The sequence below is a fragment of the Camelus dromedarius genome, chromosome 18 (assembly GCF_036321535.1).
Source record: "Camelus dromedarius isolate mCamDro1 chromosome 18, mCamDro1.pat, whole genome shotgun sequence".
NCBI classification, from domain to species: Eukaryota; Metazoa; Chordata; class Mammalia; order Artiodactyla; family Camelidae; genus Camelus; species Camelus dromedarius.
Window position 1 is genome coordinate 3,790,398 of NC_087453.1, and position 21,841 is coordinate 3,812,238.

Sequence of the window (21,841 nt, forward strand, 5' to 3'; positions counted from 1 at the left end):
AACTGAACAAGAAAGGTCTGCCCTGGGGCTTCAGTGAGTTCAGACCCCATGTCACTCCTGAGCTCTCCCATCCCTGTCCTCTGCGGTTCCCGTCCAGCCCTTCACCGCCACCTCCTCTTGCAGCCTGTTCCCTTCACTCTGGCCTGTGATGAGCTGGATACCAGGACAGGGTTAACAGGGAGTCTAAAGGGAGAGTATATACAGGGGAGTCAAGATTAGGGAGCCCGCGTGTGTGAGTGTGCAAGGAACTCTCCCGAGTGAGAAGAACATGACTGTCAGCTACTCCAAAGCTGTGCTTGGTTTTGCTCCTCAGTCCTGCTGCAGAGAGCTGAAGTTGCCTTCAGCTAAGTGAGGTGGACTGAATGTACTTGGTAAGTCCTCCTGGTCATGATCTTTGAAAATGTAAAAACAAGGAAACTGTGTTATAATCATAAAAAAATGAACAGGATTCTTCGTAAGAAACTTAAATATTACAGTAAACTTTTTAAAAGTCTTTAAAAGCACAATTAAGCTGAATTTTTGTTGATAATGTTCCCCCCCACTTTTTTAAACCAGAATCTCATGTGGTGAAAAAAATTAAGACATCTGTTAAGTGTGAACGTTAAGTTGTTCTTATCTGAGAGTAATAAAACTGGTTCACGAAAACAATTTATAAAAAGGTTTCGTTTATCACAGACTTTCAAAGCAAATGATCAAACGAAGAAGAATGTTGCTGTTAAGATGCCCAAACCTCCCAAATTTAGCTCCCACTATCAGCGCTTGACAGATGAAGGCCTGGCTTCTTTCTCTAAGGACAGCACACTTACGCTCCGGTGCTAATCACCTAAAAGCTGGAGCCCAAGGTTGGCTGGCCCAGGGCAAGCAAGCAGCTCCACTACACTGAGTCAGCAAAATCCTAAAAGGATTAATTACCAATTCCAGTGCTACCCACTGACATTAACTGACCAATGTTTCCATCCAAGAAGAGCTGCTGATATTCATCCCCTGTCTCACGATTTTACTGGAAGAACTTTGTGCTTTACATGTGACTGAAATGCTGAAAAGGGCTGTATGTCAGGAATGAACACTGCTCCTTGATTCTTTGACTTTTAATTTAAAATACAGATTCAGACACTAGAAGATTTATATTTGTTTGTCTTTAATCCATTTTCAACTCCCAGGGTACACTCAGTTAAGAATATCTGTACCTAAATGTTGGTGTCTTTAATGATTCTTTCCAATGCCCCCCCAACACAGATATTTTGCATTTCTAATTCGCTTGGTACACAGGCAACCAATGCGCATAACTGAACTGCAAATGGAAGTGTGCTTGCTACTTCAGTCAAATTAGAATTCAGTGAAGGTTATGAAAATATTAAACTTAATAACGTATTACAGGAAGCGTCAGTATTTTTGATGGGCCCATAATTTTACCACTTCACCTGCTATATCTGCTGGCAAACATGGTTTGGAATATTAATGGAAAATTCCCTCATTATTAAGCTGCAGTATTAAAAAAAAAAAAAAACACAACCGTTACCACAACAGCTTACCACAAAGACATTTTCAGAAATTATCTACCTTAAAAATATTTCCCCACCAGACAGTTCAGAAAATAGATTTGATTTTGTAAAGCTAGAACAAATGGGGAGACCCCTCACTGCTTCAAACAATTCATTAATTCAAAAAGTTCTATTTTCCTTGCATTTAAAATCTCTGGGGAAAAAAATCCAATCTCCTCTTCTCCAATCTCCATTTAAGTGTGCCTATTTTGCTGAGGTCCAGATTTGAATACTTCAAAATCATCTCTAGTAGACGGTGTGTAACTAGGAGCAAGGGGCCAAAGCCATGGCATGCTGGGCCAATTAATGCAAACACAAAGCAGCCCGCTTCACCCACTGCACTGGCTCGTCCAACAGGCACAGATCCCAGAAGGGGCTATCAGAACGAGATAAATGAGCACCTATCCAGAGGACAAAGAAAAGGACTCAGAGACCCGAGTGACCAGATCCCAAAGCACCCCTTTGGGAAGTCCACACGTTCTCACACACACAAAGTTAAGGTTACACCTGTTTCCAACTGTAACTTTCCCACCTGAGTTTATAAAATGGAACTTTTTCTTTCGTGAAGGATCCAACAAGTGGTTTGCCATCTTCTGAAGAAAATGACATGACAGGTCAGAGTCTGGACTTTTGATGTCTAAGGTCCTGTGAGTATCAGATTAAGCTGACAGCTGAGAAGAGCTTTACAGGGTGTGTCTGAAAGACACCTGACAGCTAGAAAGTCTCAGTCCCCCATCATAACCCTGATTTGTGTGCCTTCAAAACCTCAGTCTCTGGCCAGCTCCATGTGTAGGTACCATCCTCCTCCTCCTCTTTTCCTCCCTCCCTGCCCTTCTATCTCAAAGAATGATTTATAACCTTCTCTAATAGCTAGCACATCCCAAGGGATTTCACAAATGGGAGAACAATGTACTAGTCATGTCCTTTTCAGGTATGCTGTGACATTCACGGTGGTAGGCAGGGCAATGCTAGTATTTTAAGTTGATTTGATGGCCACCTTTTTATAGATTATACTTGAAAATTTACCAGTGACTTTTCACTATAAAACAAATGCATATTATAGAAAGAAGAAAATACAAATTTCTTTAAATGAGAATTAGAAAAATTCCATAAACTAGTAAAATGTATGGAATTAATTTGTTTCCATAAAGGCAACTGAAATATGTACAATCTACCTTTAACAAAAACTAGCCAGTTTTTGTCAATGATGGTGGAAGAAGAATGCAACCCCACTCTCGTATCATGCTTTCAGTTACAATTTCTCAGCACTGGTAAATACTCTGTGAGGGAAATACCATTCTCTCCACTTTACAGGTGAGAGAACTAGAACCCAGAGAGGTCAAGGTATCCGCCAAAGATCAGCCCACAGGTTAAACAGCAGAGTGGCTTCCTGTTTAGGTTTCTGAATCCAGTGGTTCAGAAATCCAGTGATCTCCAAGTGGGCGAAACCAAGCTCGGCCATGTGCGCAGGTGGGGAGAAGGGAAAGCTGCTGGCCTTGGAACCAGCCACACTGCCTGTGTGCTGCTCTCCTCCTCCTGAGGACAGTCTCTCTCCCGAAGGAACCTCTACATACTCACCACGATGTCATCATGTAGCTGCATTTCAAGAGGACTCTTGGAAAAGTGCACCAAGACACGAATGTCTAACAAGTGATATCATGGCCCCTGAGCACAGAAAACTGCTGCAAATGCAGGCTGGCCTCCTCTGCCAACTGGTGAGGCTGTTCTAGAAATGCAATGAAACCTGGCTTCACCCAGGTGCACCTCAAGCATTGAGACCAATACACACCAAACAAAAACAAAGGAGCCCTCTTGTAAATCCACTACACTTCAATAAAAAATAAAATTATAAAAAATCAGAAGAGTCTTTTCTCATGTGTAAACATAACCCTGTCTCATTTAGGAGGACGACCTGCAGACACATGGACATTTTATTATTCAACTGTTTTTTTCCCCAAGCACCCTACATTTTGAGAACCAAGGTATTTTGTTTTATATTCATTTGTAAGTGGGGCCATCCCCTAGCACTGTTGAGGCAGCTCAGTATCACAGAAGAACCACTGGATCAGGACAGACACATGGCTTCAAATATCAGCTCTGACACTAATCACCCACGTGACTCGATGGTCATGATCACACTCTGTACTTTACCTTCCTACCTACAAAGGAAGGCCACCACCTCAAAAATCCCAGTCCCTGTTAAGTAGACAATCATAAATCAAAACAAATGCCCAATATTAAAAAACATTCCTATGATGGGGAAAAACAGAAACCAAATGATACAATCAAGGGGCACAGAAATGCCAACAACCTGGGTCCCTTCCCTTCTCCAGCACGCTGCTGTTCAGAGTCTGGGCTTCAGAGCCAAACGAAACAACTCACGTCTCGGCTCTGTCACCTGCCAGCTTCATGAGCCTATGGCCACTGGTCTCCTCAGTACGACGGGGGCATCCCTCATAGGGCAGAGAACAGAAATTACACAAGATACTAGCAGCAGCAGTGTGGACCCTCTATACATGTTGGCTCCCACCCTCCTGATTTCTCCTGAATAGTAACTCAATTTGAGAGTCCAGACCAGGTCTTGCAGTCTCAGAGAGAGGCACACAAGGGACAGCTGGTGTGGGCACACCACAATGAGAGACCAGTGGACGGAGGGGATGAGAGTTTGCAGAAATGATCAGATAATGAAACACCTTGTATCTTCCCAAAGAGGTGAGTCATTTTCTTTTAGGTGTCAAATGAATAGCCAAATGTATCACAATCAAAATCTGTCATGAAAAAAGCCAGCCAGGTACCCATTTCAAATGAGTCGCAGCTTCTAGCGATGCAGAACCCTCAGTGGGCGACAGCATCTCCTGACCCTTAGAGGATAAGCACACACTCCCTGACTGCTCCTCCACAAATACAGAAGGCACTGCTGGATCCAGAAGTTCTAACGAGCTGAAAGTTTATTCCATTTCTAAAATACGTTTAGACTCAAACCCATCAGTTACATCTCCTTAATTCTGAAATCCAATTCTCAATTTGGGCACTTTACCAGCATCTTTTCAAAAGTTGGACTTTGGAAAATATATGCACTCTCAGACAAGAGGGGAAAAAACCCATCAGACATGCACAAAACTTGCACCCTTGAATATATTCCAATTTCCTCAGCCTTCATCTCCCTTAGCTTTTCACAATCAGTAAAGTGCAGTTACCAATCATTGGAAATGACATGAGCTTAATGTCAGAAATCATTTAGCTTAAATAAGAAAATAACTTCATTTAGCTTTCTCCCACAAAGTAAAATTAAGTTTGTTTAGCCCTGTTTTATTTATTGCCAAAGGGCAGATTTAATTTCAAGGGAGTGAAAACCAAACTCATTCCGAAGTCAAGTCTGAAGCTACCACTGTAATTTTGCTCTAACTCTTGAGGCACAACGGCTGTAAGCATTAAACCAAAGAGGCACTGATTACGGAAAAACCACAGGTGAGTGGGACCCACTAAACTTTTTAATCAGAGGGTGGAGGGTTGGGGAGAGACGTGTACCACCTTCTTGGCTCCACTGCAAAAACAAGCTGTGAGAAACCCCACTGCGTCTAGGCGCCTTTTCAGCCACCCTGTTGGCCTTCATCCTCAGGACTTACCAGACACATTGATGGAGGTTCCCGCATCGATGATCCCACTGTTGGGCCTCACACAGTACCTCCGCGGTGCCGTGGTCTTTACTTTAAAGCACACATTTCGGTCTGTCGGGTTGCCCAGCTTCAGGTTGGTGGTGACAACGTCGGTGAAGGGGCCTGTGGAATGACATGAAGACTGACTGGGACCTCATCAGGACACTGAGAAGATCGAGTCATTTATGGTCTGGGGTCAGGAGGGATGTGGAAGATGGTTAAGGGAAGATTCAAGACCCCAAACCAGCTCTGACAGAAGGAGCGATGAGCTGCAGCCGACGCAGCAGCAGGGACAGCCGAGACTCCCCGAGTTCCCCCTTGCCACCGGCACCTCCCCCAGGCAGGGTGCCAGCACACAGTGTCTCACTGAGACCTCACAGCTTCACACCTCCTGCCGGAGGAGACGACTGAGGCTCAGAAGGACACACTGCTTGTCTAGTTTTCATGCTGGTTAGTGGTAGTTAGGATCTGTAACTGGGCAGCGCGAATCCAAGGCCAGTTCTTAACCTATGCTGAACACTGATTTCCACAGTGACAAAGTGAAACCTACCAGGGAGAACGTAAAGGATGAGACCTGGGACCAAAATGATTATCAAAGGCAGAGCGTGCCAAGAGTAGCAGATGTAAGAAAGACTTTAAAGCATTAATGATCTATAAACACAACCCCCCCCCCCCCAGCAATACAGTGTTGCTGCAGAAAAGTTACTATCACCTTAGGCAGCAGGTTCAGAGCCCTGCTGGGCAGCCCACACCTGAGACGTCACATTCAGTTTTAACTACACAGGCTACTGGGAAGACTGAAACAAAGCTCGGTGCCTTAAGGGTATTTTTTATTATTATTTATTCATTTTCTACTTTATTAGATTTTTTAATTAAAAAAGTAAAACATGCTTCTTAAAACAAGCCAAACAATGAAAGATGTATAAAGAGGAAGTTAATAAGCTTTCCCTGGTCCCCTGAGGTAACCAGTATTAACAGTATGGGGGATCCTCCCACACCATCTATGTGCACAAACAGTACTTACATACGTGCGTGGGGAGGAGGGATTAACATAAATGAGTCATACTATTCACTCGCTCTGAAACCTGCTCTTTTTCCACTTACCAGTCTACCTCCAACCCTTGACCACGAGGGCTTATTTAAGGAGTCAGGTGGAAGGGCTGAAGTACAAGGCCTCTTAGGGTCCTTTTTAACCCCTTTCAAACGTACATCTTTTCACTAGGTAAATAGTGATATCTTTGTGCTTCCTCCAGACAAGCTCTTTACTCTTTGTATCAAAAGTAAGAGATGAGTTGGGGGGGTGTATGTGCTTGTGTGTTCACAAACTAAGAAATACAAAAAAATACCTAAAGTTGGTTCATCTGCTCCCTAAGAAGACCCAAAACAAAGACATTTAAGTCTGTGCCTTGAAAAATTTTCAATGAGATTCTAGGTTCTGTAGGACAAGGATGATACCTTACTGGTTTCTGTATCTCCGGCGCTGTGCCTGGCATCTGGTAAAAGTGTGTGTGTGTGTCCAGACAGACAGAGAGATGGAGACTGACTCAGATACATTCACCAAGGAGGAAACCACCTCGTGGGTTACCACTAGCAAAATTAAAATCTCAGGCTGCTTTCTCACCTCTGGAAGTACTCAGGGTATGAAAAATCAATTTGATATGGGCTTAACTTAAATATAAATTAAGAAATCAATAACAGTGAAAAGGAAGAAAGGAAAAGGGACTCAATTTCAAAATAAAATAAACTACAGCCAGTTCTGCTTGAAAGCTTATTTTGAAAATGTGCGTTTGTTCCAGTGTGATTGATGTGCGTATTAGGGGGACAATCTGAGCATAAAACGAATTTCACATTTGCTTATGTGTGATTTTGTCTGCAGGAAATGCTAAGCGAACAGAGAAAACCGCATCCAGCTGAACTGAGCTGCACAGAAACACACAAAACACACAACTGCGCACGTCTCAGCCACCTAGCAGCTCCCTCAGTGCACACGCGGGGCAGGAGCGCTCCCAGCCACACCTGGAGTACAACGCCCTGTGATTTCAGGTAACCCTCCTTCCTCCACTTCAGTAACTCACAGACTGCAACTCTCCCACGGCCACTTCCACAGGCCAATGTCAGGTCTCTGTCAAGGCAAAGTGCCACATCTACGATGGTACTGATGTACTTCCTACCCATTTAACGTGTGCACAACTGTGCTGCTGCTTCCATTAGGTTCCTATCTTTGTGTGCGTGAGACCAACGAAGTCTTTTGGCGTTAATGCACCTAATCTCATTTTCTCCTGGTAAATTCTATGGTTTTATTGTGTTATTTTGTATAGGATGGTGATTTTTAGGAATGCATATGTCAAATTATAGTGGAACCGACTAGACTACTGGATTACCTATTGTTTTGTAGTTACTAATACTAAAAGCTATTCTCATTCTATGAGCAATGACACCTTCAAGAATGAAATGCCCAAGGAGGATTTCTCCACTTGCCTACCTTTCCAGTAAGCCCTGCCTCTGGCCCTCTGGCAGTCAAGCTGGAAGTCTCGACAGGGAGGCATTTTGTAGATGTAGCTGTGGCCAGATGTGGGGAGAAGCAAAGTCTCCGGTATTTCAACTCACCTACGGACTCCATCACACACAACCCCCTCTCTAAACTCTACATCATCTCCATATTGAGAACGAGAAGCTGACACAGGAGCCTGGGTACCCTATGACCCAAGAGGATTTTCAGCTACAGTGAGGGAGAGCCAGATGCTGACCACGTTCCATTCTTGTATCAAGTTTACAGCCTCAAGGGAGAAACAGGACACTCGGTGCTGAGGCAGTCTTTGTGGGATTACCCAGGCAGCAGCTCTCCATGACTACCCTCTTCCACCCTCCAACACATGCCCTTTGACTCACGGTGAAGATGAAGAAAGTCCGAGCTCCCATTAAGTCTCTGCTTGCTTAGGGCAGTGGTTAAAGAAAAATAAGAACTAAACACAACTCTGGTTTTGTGGAGTCACAGAAAGCAATTACACACACACACGCACACAAGCTCAGACAGATCTACACAGGCACAATCCCCATGTGCACACATTCCCCGAAACTCACATAAAAGGTGCCAATCACAAGAACGCCACATAAGCACAGCTCCAGCTCAAACGGCCCCACAACGCTGGGGGAAGAGAGGAGAAAACAGACAAAAAATGTGAGACACCTGAGAAGGAGTAAGCTTTCAAATGTAAAGCCCACGGGGCAACTATACTTCCATAAAAAAAAAAAAAAAAAGAATCAATTAAAAGCAGAGTTTTAAAAAGTAAAAATAAATAAACAATAAAGCCTGCAGGGGAAAACAATATTCTCACGGATAATCTGACAGTGATTTCTAAACTTATCAGGCCTTATAGCTTTCCAGTACGTGCTTAAAGTTATTCACTTCAACAAAATTCTGCCTCAAGAACATGGAAACATCTTCATATCAGAATGCCAAGAATTCATAATAGCCCACAAACACATGCAAAAAAACACAGATTTTCTAAGGTGGTGTGAAGCACACTGAGAGCAGAGCACACGGACACTGGCAGGGCCTCACTGTGGCGGAATGAAGAGCAGGTTTCCAACTCAGCTTCTCATGTCTCTTCCTCCTCACCCTGCCTCATAAAGTGAGGAGTGCGGGGGTGGAGGTAAGTTTAAGTGTGTTTATCCTTTACATCGACCTTTTCTTCTAGGTACTCCACAAAAATAAACCAAATTTAACTGTAAACACTAAGTTGTTTTTAGAAAGTCTACCAGTTAATTTATTACAAAGCAATCTAAACAGTATTTCGATCTACATGATTCACCTAAAAGGTAGCTTAAATTATTAAAAGGCAAATAATATTTGCAGTAATAAGCAAGATAAAATAAATATCCCAGAATTCTATCTACCTCAAAATGCAATCCTGAGCTTTTAAGTGTTAGAGACTTTTTTTGGACTTACGTGGGCTTTTGTTTGTAAAAAATCTGGAGGAAACCATACTAAAAATATTTGAAAGTGAACATCATTGATAAGGCAGCAAAGAGTCATGAATAAAACTCAAAAGGTATTTTATATAAACAGGCCAACCCATTTTTCCCCACCCTGGGCAATTTACTCTAATTTTACTGAAAATAAATTCTATTCAATTTGAGTACTTATAGGAAATAAACCATGTTAGTGGTCTCCTTTTCCCCTGTATTAATGAATCAGAATACACAAAAACCTCAATAAAAATGATGTAAGGGCTTATGAGCATCATTCAGATTTTTACTAGTCAGTTTTATTTCATAAAACTGCCATTTGCATTAAAGCATTATGTAAAAAGTGGGATTTTACTATACCAACATGCATATTTATCACCAACGAATTTAAACATTGCTTATGTAGTACAGAGTCAATTTCACAAATGAAATCTTCAAAAGTAGACTTTTCTCTTTGAAGAGATGAAAAAAATGATTTGGTATCTCTAGATCTGAAGCACATCCTTTTAATCATTTTTTCTTTCTAATCTTCCATTCCTTATTTCAGACATTTATATTGATACTTATTTTAGGAATAAACATCTAAAATGTGAAATAGGTCAAAAAATGAAGCAACATGAATGTGGGAGAAATTAGGAATATTCCTTAAAATTTTAATTTTTCTTCTTTTAAACAATCTGAATAATGTTCTTTATGCCCTATATTATGCAAAGTCACCTGTGAAAATTCTTGTGAATTTGACAGATGTTCATGAATAGCATTAACTAATTTGAATTTGAATTCCTTGACATGCTCTAAAATGTATTTAGATAAAGCTAAGCACAGTATAAACTACTTTCTCCACCCAGGTTTGGCTTCCTGTCATTTTAAAGTGTGTATTTTAAGACAGTTAGAAGATCTAGAATTGACCTGTCTTAGAAAGCAAATAATACAATGCCAGCAGAAATACGCACAGCATTAAAAGTAAAAGCAGGAACAGTTAATTATTCAGTCTTACTGACAAAAATGGAGTCTTGGAATTAAAAAGTGCTGGTTTAAAGGTCAAGGAAAGAAGGTCACAATCCAGCAAACTTCTCAACAGTAAGACATCAGGTTCCAGATATTGAAAATTTCATAAAAAATGGCTGGATAAACGTATTAATCAACACAAGAGCATTTTGTAGAAAAAGTATTCCATTAAATGTTTAAATATTTTACCAATCTATGCATGGTTTAAGTACTTCTTTCCTGTAATTATTCATTTAGAGATCCATGCAGGAAAAGACTATAACAAAACTCTACCTTTCACAAATAACCATTTTCACAAAAGGATAACTTAAGGGTTCAGGTCCCAATGACTACAAAAGGTAACAGTGAAAACTCCAACTGAACTCAAAACTCAGTCTTGACCTTACTTATCTATGTAACCTCAAGCATATCTTATCACCCTATCTGTAAACAGCAGGACAGAACTTAAGGGGTATTATTTTATTTTTACTCGGTAGTTCAATTTAACTAGAAAATAAAGATATAGATGGGTGGATAGATAGACAGACAGACAGATTTAAAAAACACACAAAACTATAAAACTCCTAGAAGATAACATACGAAAGTCTAGATAACCTTGGGTTTGGCAATGACTTTTCAGATACAACACAGAAGGCACAATCCACGGAAGAAATAACTGATAAGCTGGACTTCCTTAAAACTAAAAATGCTTGCTCTGCAATGGACAGCGTTAAAGAGAACGAGAAGACAAGCAAGCTGCAGACTGGGTGAAAATGTCTGCGAAAGACACATTCAAAATACGTCATCCAAAATATACAAAAAACTTAAAAAACTCAACACTAAGAAAATGAACAACCCAGCTTAAAAAATGGGCAAAGGATCTGAACAGATGCCTCAGCAAAGAAGATACACAAGTGGAAAATAAGATCTCGCCAACTAAAAGCTGGCACTTGCCATCCACCTCTGCTTGGATTAAATCAGCAGCTGGCCTCCAACACTCCCTGAAGAGTTGAGGATGGAGATCAGGAATGAGGCTGTCTGTGCTCTGGGAAAACTGGCAGAACAGGCCTTTTGATAATTAGGTATTTTCAGAAGATTTTATGAGCCCAAATTCTTGCATCTTCTCATATCTAGAAAAGCACTAAAATCATTAACAGTGACATCTGCTCCTCGTGGCCAGCAGCAAGCCTCTGCCTAAACATGTGCTTGACAGCACGTCCCCCGCTTCATTGAAATCATATATACACTGAGTTTCCCCCCTCCTCTTTCAGAGCAGTTCCTCAGAGTTCTCTGAGATGCTGTCTCCCAGGCTATCGTCCTCATTTTGCCCCAAATAAAACTTAACCCACAACTCTCACACTGTGTGATTTTATTTCAGTCAACAATATACAGATGAAAAAAATACACAAATGAAAAATGTTCAACATACGTCATTAAGAAATTGCAAATTAAAACAACAACGAGATACTGATACACACTTAGTAGAATGGCCAAAATCTAAAACACTGACAACAGCAATAAGCTGACAAGGATGTAGAGCAAAAGGAATTCTCATTCATCGCTGGGGGGAATACAAAATGGTATGGAACTTTGGAAGACAGTTTTCTTAAAAAAACTCAACATACTCTGTCTCCTATCACATTATCCAGCAATCACATGCCTTGGTATTTACCCAAAGGAGCTGAAAACTCATGTCCAAGCAAAAACCTGCACACACGTTTATAGCAACTTTATTCATACTGCCAAAACTTGAAAGAAATCAAGATGTCCTTTAGTAGGTGAATAAACTGTGGTACATACAGACAATGGAGTATCATTCAGCACGAAAATGAGCTATCACACCATGAAAATTCAGACACAGAAGAATCGTAAATGCTTATTAGTAAGTTAAGGAGACGAATCTGAAAAGGCTATATCTTGTATAATTCCAATTATATAACATTCTGGAAAAGGCAAAACTAGAGAGACAGTGGTTACCAGGGGTTAAGTGGGAAGGGAGGGGTAAACAGGCTGAGCACAGAGGACTGTTGAGGCAGGGAAGCTGTTCTGTATGGAGCTATAATGGCACACGTCATCATACACTTATCACAACTCACAGAATGTACCACACCAAGACTGCACCCTGAGGTAGACGACAGGCTCTGGGTGATACTGATGTGTCAGTGCAGGTTTATCAGGTGTAACAAATGTACCACTCCAGTGCTGGATGTCAATAGTGGAGGTGACTGTGCGTGTGTGGGGCCAGGGGTATATGGGAACTCTGTATTTTCTGCTCAGTTTTACTGTGGACCTAAAACTGCTCTAAAAAAAATAAAGCTTTTTTTTTAAAAAAAAAAAAAAGGAAAAAAAGTTATTTGACCTTTATATTAATTCACTTTTGGTGGAACCCCCCCCAACATTTTTGGTATTAAATATTATTGAGTTTTAAACACATTTTTATATTTATATTATATATACATATGAATAAAGATGCTTTTTTTTTTTTGCTTTTCTTCCTTTTTCTGGAGTTCATTAAATTCTGGTATTGCAAATACACATCCTTCCTTTGTAATATGTCTCCCAATGTAGCTACAGTACTTTGAAACTCAAACTATATGTGTTACCAAGTTATATACCAATTTGATATATAATCTATCAGGTCTCAGCTTTCCAGATATAAATTTAAAGTTATTAGCTTCACAACAGGTTTTTTTTCACTCTGCATAAAAAGGGCTATATTATTTTATACGCTTGCAAACACAATTTAGGTACATACAATATCTCTCTTTTCTTCAACCCTTCCAAAAAACAAGTTACCATATTTCACTTCAACTCTGAAAAGATTACCTTCTGGGAAGGTAATAATCTGTCTCCAGAAGCCTAGGACTGATGATAGATTTTATTAAGACAATAAAATTATGCTTGAGGTTTCAATACAGTAGACTCTGTGTATGGGAAAAGTATATTAAAATGTGAGGAAATGGACACTATAAAGTAAAAATCTGTTGGATATCTCACAGATGTCTTTAAAATTTATCCTTTGATAGTCTGTTTTCATTACAGGTATCCTATTGCCTCCTGCTTTCCCTACCCATCTGCAATGCACCAATCTTCACATTATTTTTCTTGTTTACGTTAAGTCTTCCACTTTCAGAAGGGAAACTCCATGAACACAGACACTTTTCTGACCCTCTTGTTCACTACTGAGCGTCAGCTTCCAGAACACTTTCAGACATAGTGCAGTCGGTAAATAAATCTGCTGAATGAATGAGTGGACGGCCAGGCATGCTTCTATCTGTTTTAAACAACACTTCCCCTCTTTCTGCCCGCGTTGTCCTGTGCGCACACCGGGCTCTGGATGAACGTCAAGACACCCGCTGCGCCCTCTGCAGCACTTCACCCTTCTTGTCCTCTGCATCTTAGACTTATTATAAGCTGATGGTATTTCATTTGTTCCTTTCCTGACTGCTTCCCACCTAGAGCGAACCTCCACTTGATTCATCACTGGATACCCGGCGCCTAAAACAGTGCAACACACATAGTAAAGGGACCACTGAGTGAGTGTAGTACGAATGAACACCAGGCTTCCTTAGTGGCAACTCACCTCTAATTCTGACCCATACTCCATGTAAATGGACCCATACTCCTTAACTTGGATCTGAAGTCATGATGTTTTTACTGTTCATATACAGGTTGAAGGAACTGAAAATTGTTCACTTGTGTCAATAATGCTCTCATCATTATTATTCTATGATAATATTGTTTAAAGTTGCCCCTCTAAAATATCAAAGAAAGATTTCACAGTAAAAGATATTCAAAGAGAGTTAGCTCTTGAATAACCATGAACTCAAGAGTAAGGACATCAGGACATGTTTTTTAAAAACTATTTTCATGATTTAATTCTTAGCTCACACATTAAATCAATGCTTAAGAAACAAAAATAAAGCTTTGCAACCAACGTGTCTTTAATGGCAGACGATAGATTCCAATATTTCAGCAGAATGCCTAGTTGTGTATCTCCTCTTTTGAAATAACCACACATAAAGAACTCTACACATACACAAGACTTTCCCAAAGAAATCTCAGAATGCAATGTGTTCTAAGCTAATAAAGTAACCTTCCTGATATCCTCAGGAGACGCCAGTTACTGAGAAACATCACATCCATTATTACAGCAAGAGAAATAAAAACCAAGAATACTCACTAATGATGCCATCAAAAACACACAAGAAGCCAGCTCAACTGAAACAGACTATACCAACCTTAAGGCTGGGCTTATTCAACTCACTAGTTTCCTAGCTCCTCTGAGGCAAAGAGAGAGAAAACTCAGTCCCCCCATCAACTCCACAGGTGGGAAAACTAGACCCCAAGCCACCCTCCTCTAGTAATAAGAACTCAATAGATAAAAGTGCTATGGACGCCCACGATCAAACTCAGGAAAGCTACCTGCAGAAGACATACAGCTAGACAGCAAGGAGCAGCCTAGGAAGCTGAAGGATATTTGCAGCTTATGTCAACAGATAAGCAATTATTATTCAGAATGCATAAAGTACTCTTATTAACGACAGACTGCTGAATTCTCATGCAGGAATACTACACAACAGTTGAAAAGAATGCACTAGACCTGTACTTCAACAAGAGACAGGTCTCGGAGACATGTTAGTGACATACACAGCGTGATACCACATTAACTAGCACAGAAAAACACGGGAACAGTTCACACTAAATTCCTCTGGACAGTAAAGAAGAGAGGAACACGAATGGACAGATGTGGGGGGCAGACATGTCTTCAAATTCTGAAGTTTATTTATTAAAGAAACATTTAAAACAAGTCTAACAAATTAACATTTAGCTATTCTGTATTTGGGTGTTTATTACATTATCTGTATTTTTCTGTATTTACATTTTCTTCCACATAAAGAAAGCTGTACTTTATGTAAGATCCAAACAACGTTTTGAGATAATTTCCTTCCCACCCAGAATGCCTCGTATGTATAAAAAATACTAGAATCCTGACTTGTGGAGTTGTTGAAAACCAACATATCTATATCAATAGGCATCCTTGTGTACTTTTTATAAAAATCAAGGTTATTATTTAAAATATGTTTAAGGTAGCAGTGCTCTCATTAATTCAAGACAAAGATCCAAACCTAAAACTTTTGACAAAATCAATTTTAAGAATTTTGAAGACCAGAAGCTGTTACCCATCTAGAGATAAATACTATGACTACTTTTTGTGAATGCAACACTTTTTTTCTAAATAGAAAAATGGCTAAAAGTTTATATGAGCGCTGAAGCTGCACACACCGTATTTATGCCCAGCACTAAGGCAGGTCATAGCACACCCATGAAGACCATTTTAAGGTAAGGGCACACCTGACTGGTATCAATTTTGTATCAGTTCTAAAAGGATCTTAGCCTATTTTAAAAACTAAATTTTTTTCAATGCACAATCTTTATTCCATTGACTAACAAACATCAAGTAATTTTTCCCTACTTAGAAGACCAAAATTTGTGATTAGAGTGATCATGAAAATAAAAAGATAAGCAATATTCTACTTCAAAAAAAAAATCTACCTAAACAGGAGAGTAAAACATGAAGTACTGTTTTCACACAATGCAGGAGGAAACAAGGCATACCTTATGTCCCGGTGAGGAACATGAGCAATCAGAGAGCAAGGGATCCCCACTTCTCATGGCTGGAGTTAGAATGTGACTGAGTTATAAATGAACAGTTCAGGTCAGGTGCCTAAAGTCAGTATCAGAAGAAGTAAAAACTTATCCCAAATGTTCAGTCTTTAGTGGAGATGACAGATAGCGTATGAAAAGCCTCCACACCAAAATCAACACATTTCAATTCACAGCAGACACAGAGGAGTGAAGCAAAAACACACTTAGCATTCTGCACTTCGGTGGTCCAACTTGAATTTTCAATTAGTGAACACTGAGAAGTAGAGCAGGATGTGTTTATCAGTTAGTATGTAATCTGCCCTGGTCTCCTTTCCAATAGAGAACCTAAGTTGCTGTACCAGTGAGGCGAGATGATCAACCAGGTCAGCAGCTTCTTAAACAAACTGAACAGGAGGCCAGGAGAAAGGCTGGGAGACCTGGATGAAAACTGTCTTCTATTTTCCCCTTTCTCTGCCTTTGGAAATCATACTCATTCTTCAAAGTTTTGCTCAAATGCCTTCTCTTTTGGAAAGGCTTACCTAATCTCTCAGTTGGAAAAAATTATTCCTTCTAATACTGTGTTCTAACAATAAGCTGATGATTGCCAAATTTATATCCACAGCCTGACCCTCTCCCCTGATCTCTACTTGCAGGTGTACCGAGCATCTCAGGTTTATCATGGCCAAACAGCAGAGTCTCCTCCCCCAAATCCACAGCTTCCCATCTCAGGAAAAGAAACCACCGTGCACCAAAACGCCTTGGCCACAGGCAGTTACCTACGTTTCCTCCCTCCCCCTCCTCCACGTTTACCCTCTCAGCCAGCTCTAGCTTCAAAACAGATCTGGAATTGAGCACTTCCCATCACATCCTCTCCACTGCGACTGCCCTGGGGTCCAAGCCACGGTCTCTCCCACACACTTGGCCTGGACTGAGGGTAACTGTATGGATTATGGATAAAACTGTAGCAGCCATATGGCTTCCACTCATACCACCACCCACACATCTCCCACAGCCTACTCTTCCCACACCAGCCCTAGTCTTTTAAAAACAGACTCCCGCTCAGAATCCACCATAACTTCCCATCTCACCACAAAATCCAAAGTCCCTCCTGTGGTCTGCCGACCAGGAAGGCTCCTTTCTCTCCCTGAGCCCCGTTCCCAGCGCAGCTCCAGCAGGCTGCTGCCAGCACAGTGCCTCCGCTGCTCCCCAAACGCACCAAACTTACCGCCACCTTGGGGCCTTGCACCCTCTGTCTGGAGTGCTCTGCCCCCTAATGAGTGCACAGCTCACACACTCATTTTATACAGGTCTCAGTTCTCAGAAACATGACCTTCCCCAATTACTCCCTTTAAAACAGAACCCACCCTTTATCCCACTTAGCCCACCACCACCCCCGCTTAGCACCTACCATCGTCTGGGGCCAGATTATACATATTTCCTGTTCTTTTACTTAGTGCCCATCTCCTCACTAGAAGATGCGTTCCATAAAGCAAAAATTCTGTCAGTCTTTTCATCTTGTCTCTCAAGTACCCAGAACAGTACCTGGCAAATTGCAGGCATGCAGTAAGTAATGGAGAATGCACAGTCCAGGTACTGTGCGAGGCCCCCAAGCCAGAGAGATGACACCGCGGCTCCTGCTCAGAACTCTGAAAAGACAGAGTGAATATACCTGGAGAACGAACCCAGGACCCTCCCAGAACTAATGAGTAAGAATCTCTGGGATTGAGGCTTTGGAATGACGTATCTTGAAAAAAAAATCATCAAATGACAGTGACACTAGTTAACATTTAACAGGTCTATTCTAAGCATTTTACATGTGTTAACTCACTTAATCCCCTAACATACCCCATGGTGAAGAATCTGAGGCACAGAGATGTTAAACACCTTATCCACCGTCATGTGACTTTTAGGTGATAGACCCAGGATTCACATCCAAGCAGTATGGCCCCAGAGTTCACACTCATAACTGCTGGGCTGTACACTGCCTCTGGATGCACTGACTACTGGCTGAAAGGTAACATATAAAGTCTCGTGTAAACACAGGAGGGCGGGGAGGGCGGGGAGTTGAACATCAAGGGGAAGTTCATCTTTGAAAAGATGAAGGAATGTACATTCTGAGCTGTAGGAAAAGCCCTGGTGTCAGCACGGTGACCACCAGGCTACAGGAGAAGGGGAACGAGGGACGAGAACGAAGCCGAGACATGAGGGGAGTCGTGTCTGCCTGTGCTTTTTAAAGCTTACAGTTTAAGTGAAAATAAACTGTAGAAACCTTAAACCTATACAAGTCTGGAAACGAGCTCTGCTTGAGGAAATGAAAGGAAGAATATGAAGAATGAAAAATGATTCTAGGAGGGTAGGTATGAGGAAGGAAATGGGGTTCCATTTTCTCCTCCTGGGCTCTGAAAAGTATTCACTGCCCCTACCCGCGTTCCAGCAGAAACCAGGTTAAGACTGGATGTCCTCACAGATGTCTGTGTGTGTGTCTGAGTGTCTGTCATCCTAAACATAAATATAAAGCTTATAAATATTGCAGTTGTTTAAAATGGAAAATAAAAGCTGAGACTGTTTTAAAAACAAAAAACTGTGGCCCGATTTTGAAAGGTTCTGATGCTGGCCTAAGAATTTTGAACACTAACCTGTAGGATTGAGGGAGTCAAGTAACGTTTTAAAATAAAGAAATAACATGATCAATTTTAATTTTTGAAAAACAACTCTGAAAACTATACCCAGGATAGCCTGGAGGGTGAGGGAAGTAGGAATTAAATTAGGGACAAAGAGCTGGGACACGGGGCAACAGTCCTGAAGAGAGAGGCCTACACTCAGGAAACAGCGGGGGGTGAAAAAGCAGAGGGTGCAGAAGATGTCGCTGATTAAAATGGACTGACAGATGTGGGGGGTGTGGCAGAAGGGACAGGGGAAGACGAATTTAGGACTCCTGGTTACCCAACTGGGTGCAAGGGGCATTCCCAAGATGTGGAAGGCACAGTCAATGGGAATGAGAGTACACATCACGAACACAGGGGGATCCGCTGAGTACGAGGTGCTTTCATGACAACCAGATAGGCAGGGAAGTCTGGTGGGCAGACAGCCTCGAGATCAAAAGATCTGCGTGGAGACAGAGACTTGAAGTTTACTGCGTAGAAGTGAGAGCTGAAGGGATTACGAGTGAGAAAACATACAGAGAGTGGTTAAATGGAGAAGACTGAAGACAGACACTTGGGAAATGTCAATATTCAGTAAGAGAGACGATAAAGGGGAGGGCAATTCACCAGAAAAGTCAAAGACAAATGTGGCAGAGAGAAACCTGGTGAACTGAGACAGGTTTCAGGGGAGGGGTATGGTCTGAGAATTGAAAGGAAAGTGAAGGCGTAAACAAACCAGTCATTGAGATTCACTGCTTCCAAAGCTTCAGTTGTGATGTAAGACCAGGCACTTGCCTAAGTGCGGGAAGATCTGGAGGATGTGATTTCTCTTTAGGAAGGGGAAACTTCAGCATGTCTGCAGGCACTGGGAAGGCATCAAGTGGAAGAGAAATCTGAGACGCAGAAACAGAGAGGCTGACTAGCAGAGCAAGACACAACAAGCGACGGAAAAGGAATGGGCCCGAGAGCACTGGGTGAGGAGGGGTGCTGACTCTGCGAGATCTCTCTTCCACATACTTACAAGTTTGCAGGAGAGAGAGAGGAGACCAGCACGGCATAGAACATCTTTAAATATTTTCTGAGTGAAACACATGGTGTCCACACAGATCAGCTGCACACAGCAGGGCTTTTCAATGGGTTTCACCATTTCTTACCACACAAAGCTTTCTTCTTTTTCCCCTCTCTCCTTAGACCCGGACACCATTAACCCCCTGAGAGCGTGCCATGTGCCACGCACTGTACTAAGCACTGGGCTGGGGGATAAAAGACCGTCCAAAGAAGGCAAAGGGCTTGCTGATTAATAGGGAAGGAAGTCAAGGAACCCAACACAGCTCACTGTGACAAGTGCAGGCGCACAGGGGACAGGCACAACACTGAGCGGGCAGCGTCAGGAAGACGACCTCACAGCAGTGAAGGAGGGTGCAGTGAACAGGAGGAGGAATGAACTCATCCTGTGTGATGGAAGCACACACAGCAGCTCTGTGACCAGGGGGACCCAAAGGCTGGAGCACAGGCATGAGGAAAAATGACACTGGGGAGACCAGGGGTGACAGGCACAAATGATTTCCCACGTCTTGTTAAAGAGTTTACACTTTTTTTTATTTTGGCAGTGGGCACACACTTAGAGATTTTAAGCAAGCACGAGATAAGCTCAGATCTGCATATCTGAAAGTGCTTTCAGTATGGAAAAGAAAGAGGACTCAGAGAGACCAGTTCAAAAGCTACTACAGTCATCCGGGGGGGAAATGGGGAGGCAGCCACAGAGGGGACAAGGAAGAAGGGACAGATGTGAGCCACGGGCCTTCTGAGTTCGAGTTGCCTAACCGTGTGGATGTGAATACCATTCAAGGAGATGACTGCAGGAAGAGGGCGTTAGGAGAAAAAAGGAAAAGGGAGCGGTGAAGAGTACATCTGGGGCACGCTGCACTGGGAGTACCTGCAGCCCTACACACGGGGTGGGGCGGGCCTGGGGTCACTCGTGAGTGCTGTCAGAAGCCAAGGGTGCTGGCAGAAGAGCCCCCAGCAGGGAGGGGGGGAACTGAGAGACAGAGAGAGGAGAGGAGCAAGAAGAGGGCGAGAAGGAAAACCTGTACCCCTCAACATGACCAACAGGACTCCACAAGGAGTGGGCAAAAGTGGCCACAAGGGTGGAGAAAACCAAGAGGGTAATCAGGGTGGGGAAGGGAAGAGCGTCCAGCAGCACAGTGGCGGCAGGTGTCAAACGCTACAGCAGGCACACCCGCGGGGAAGGAGACAGCGCAACAACAGGTGGGGGAATGAAGTGATAATGAGGCTCCCAGGCAATGACTTCAGGACTGAATGGGTGGTGAGAAAATGGGGACCACAGCGACTTCTAGAAGCTTGCTAGGATAAGAAGGAACGTGAAGGGAGCAGCTAGAGGGGGCAGACACACTGAGAAAGCAGCTGTTCTTTTTTAAAGATGGACAAGTCAACACTCAGATGTTTACTGAAGAGGACTAACTGCCAAGCACGGTGCTCAGGCATGCAAGGGGGAAAAAAAACCCAAAAAACGATCTTGCCTTGGAGGGCAAAGGCAACAAAGGCATTCATTGAAAAAAAAATACAAATAAAATAAAGACACCCAAATGAACTGACTAAGTCCTCTCTGCACCTCCCTAGATGACCCCTCATGTTTCTCCCACCTCTGCGTTCTCTGAGCAGGACCAGAGGTCAGCGAGGCACCCACAGGAAACTGTGATCCTCCTGTCCCCAAATTACTTGAGAAGTTTTGAATGAGTGCTTCTGCAGATTCTCTGAGGAGTGATTCATGGCTTTCCTTCATCTAATTAGTAAAGCAGTGTCTGACTTTAAAAAGGTCAAAAAGCACGGATTTAGATTTTCAGGGCAGTCCATCAGGATACATTTATATGCCAACAAATCAATTTAACCAACAGAATGAGAATTCAAATAAGCCTCCACAAGGACAAACCTTTGGTTTTTCAGCAAATACCTCTTTTTATTCTTGTGTATGCTTCTATTTCAAATGAGCATACCAAACACTGAAAAGACGACCAAGTCCAGGGTTGTAGCCCTTCTTTGGGGTTACGAGAAGAAAACAATCGTAAGAGAAGAATATATTCTATGAGTTACTAACAGAGGAAACTAAAGAAACAAAACCTGTCGAAGCCTGCATTCTAGCACAGAAGACAAAGCAGCCAGCAAATAAAGCACACGCAGAGGAGAACATAAACAGCATGCAAGTGACACACAACCTGTACCGTCGGAGGTGATGCAGGAAAACTAGATGAGAACATCTCCAAGAATACGCAGGGAAAGTTAACAGAATAGTAGAGCTTTTAAAAAGGAACAAGACAGCTCATTAATTAAAGACTGGAGAGCCCACTAGTGCACAGCAGGGACAGGGGCTAAGAGAAAT

General features: G+C 42.2%; 1 protein-coding gene across 2 annotated transcripts in view; it reads right to left on the reverse strand.

Annotated features, from left to right (window-relative positions):
• VAPB (VAMP associated protein B and C) overlaps positions 1-21,841 on the reverse strand; it is a 46,331-nt gene that overhangs the window by 17,028 nt on the left and 7,462 nt on the right. For both annotated transcript variants that reach the window (XM_031433565.2, XM_031433564.2), the window contains exon 2: positions 5,168-5,320. In XM_031433565.2, the coding sequence (XP_031289425.2) occupies positions 5,168-5,320 (153 nt within the window). The remainder of the gene's footprint in view (positions 1-5,167; positions 5,321-21,841) is intronic.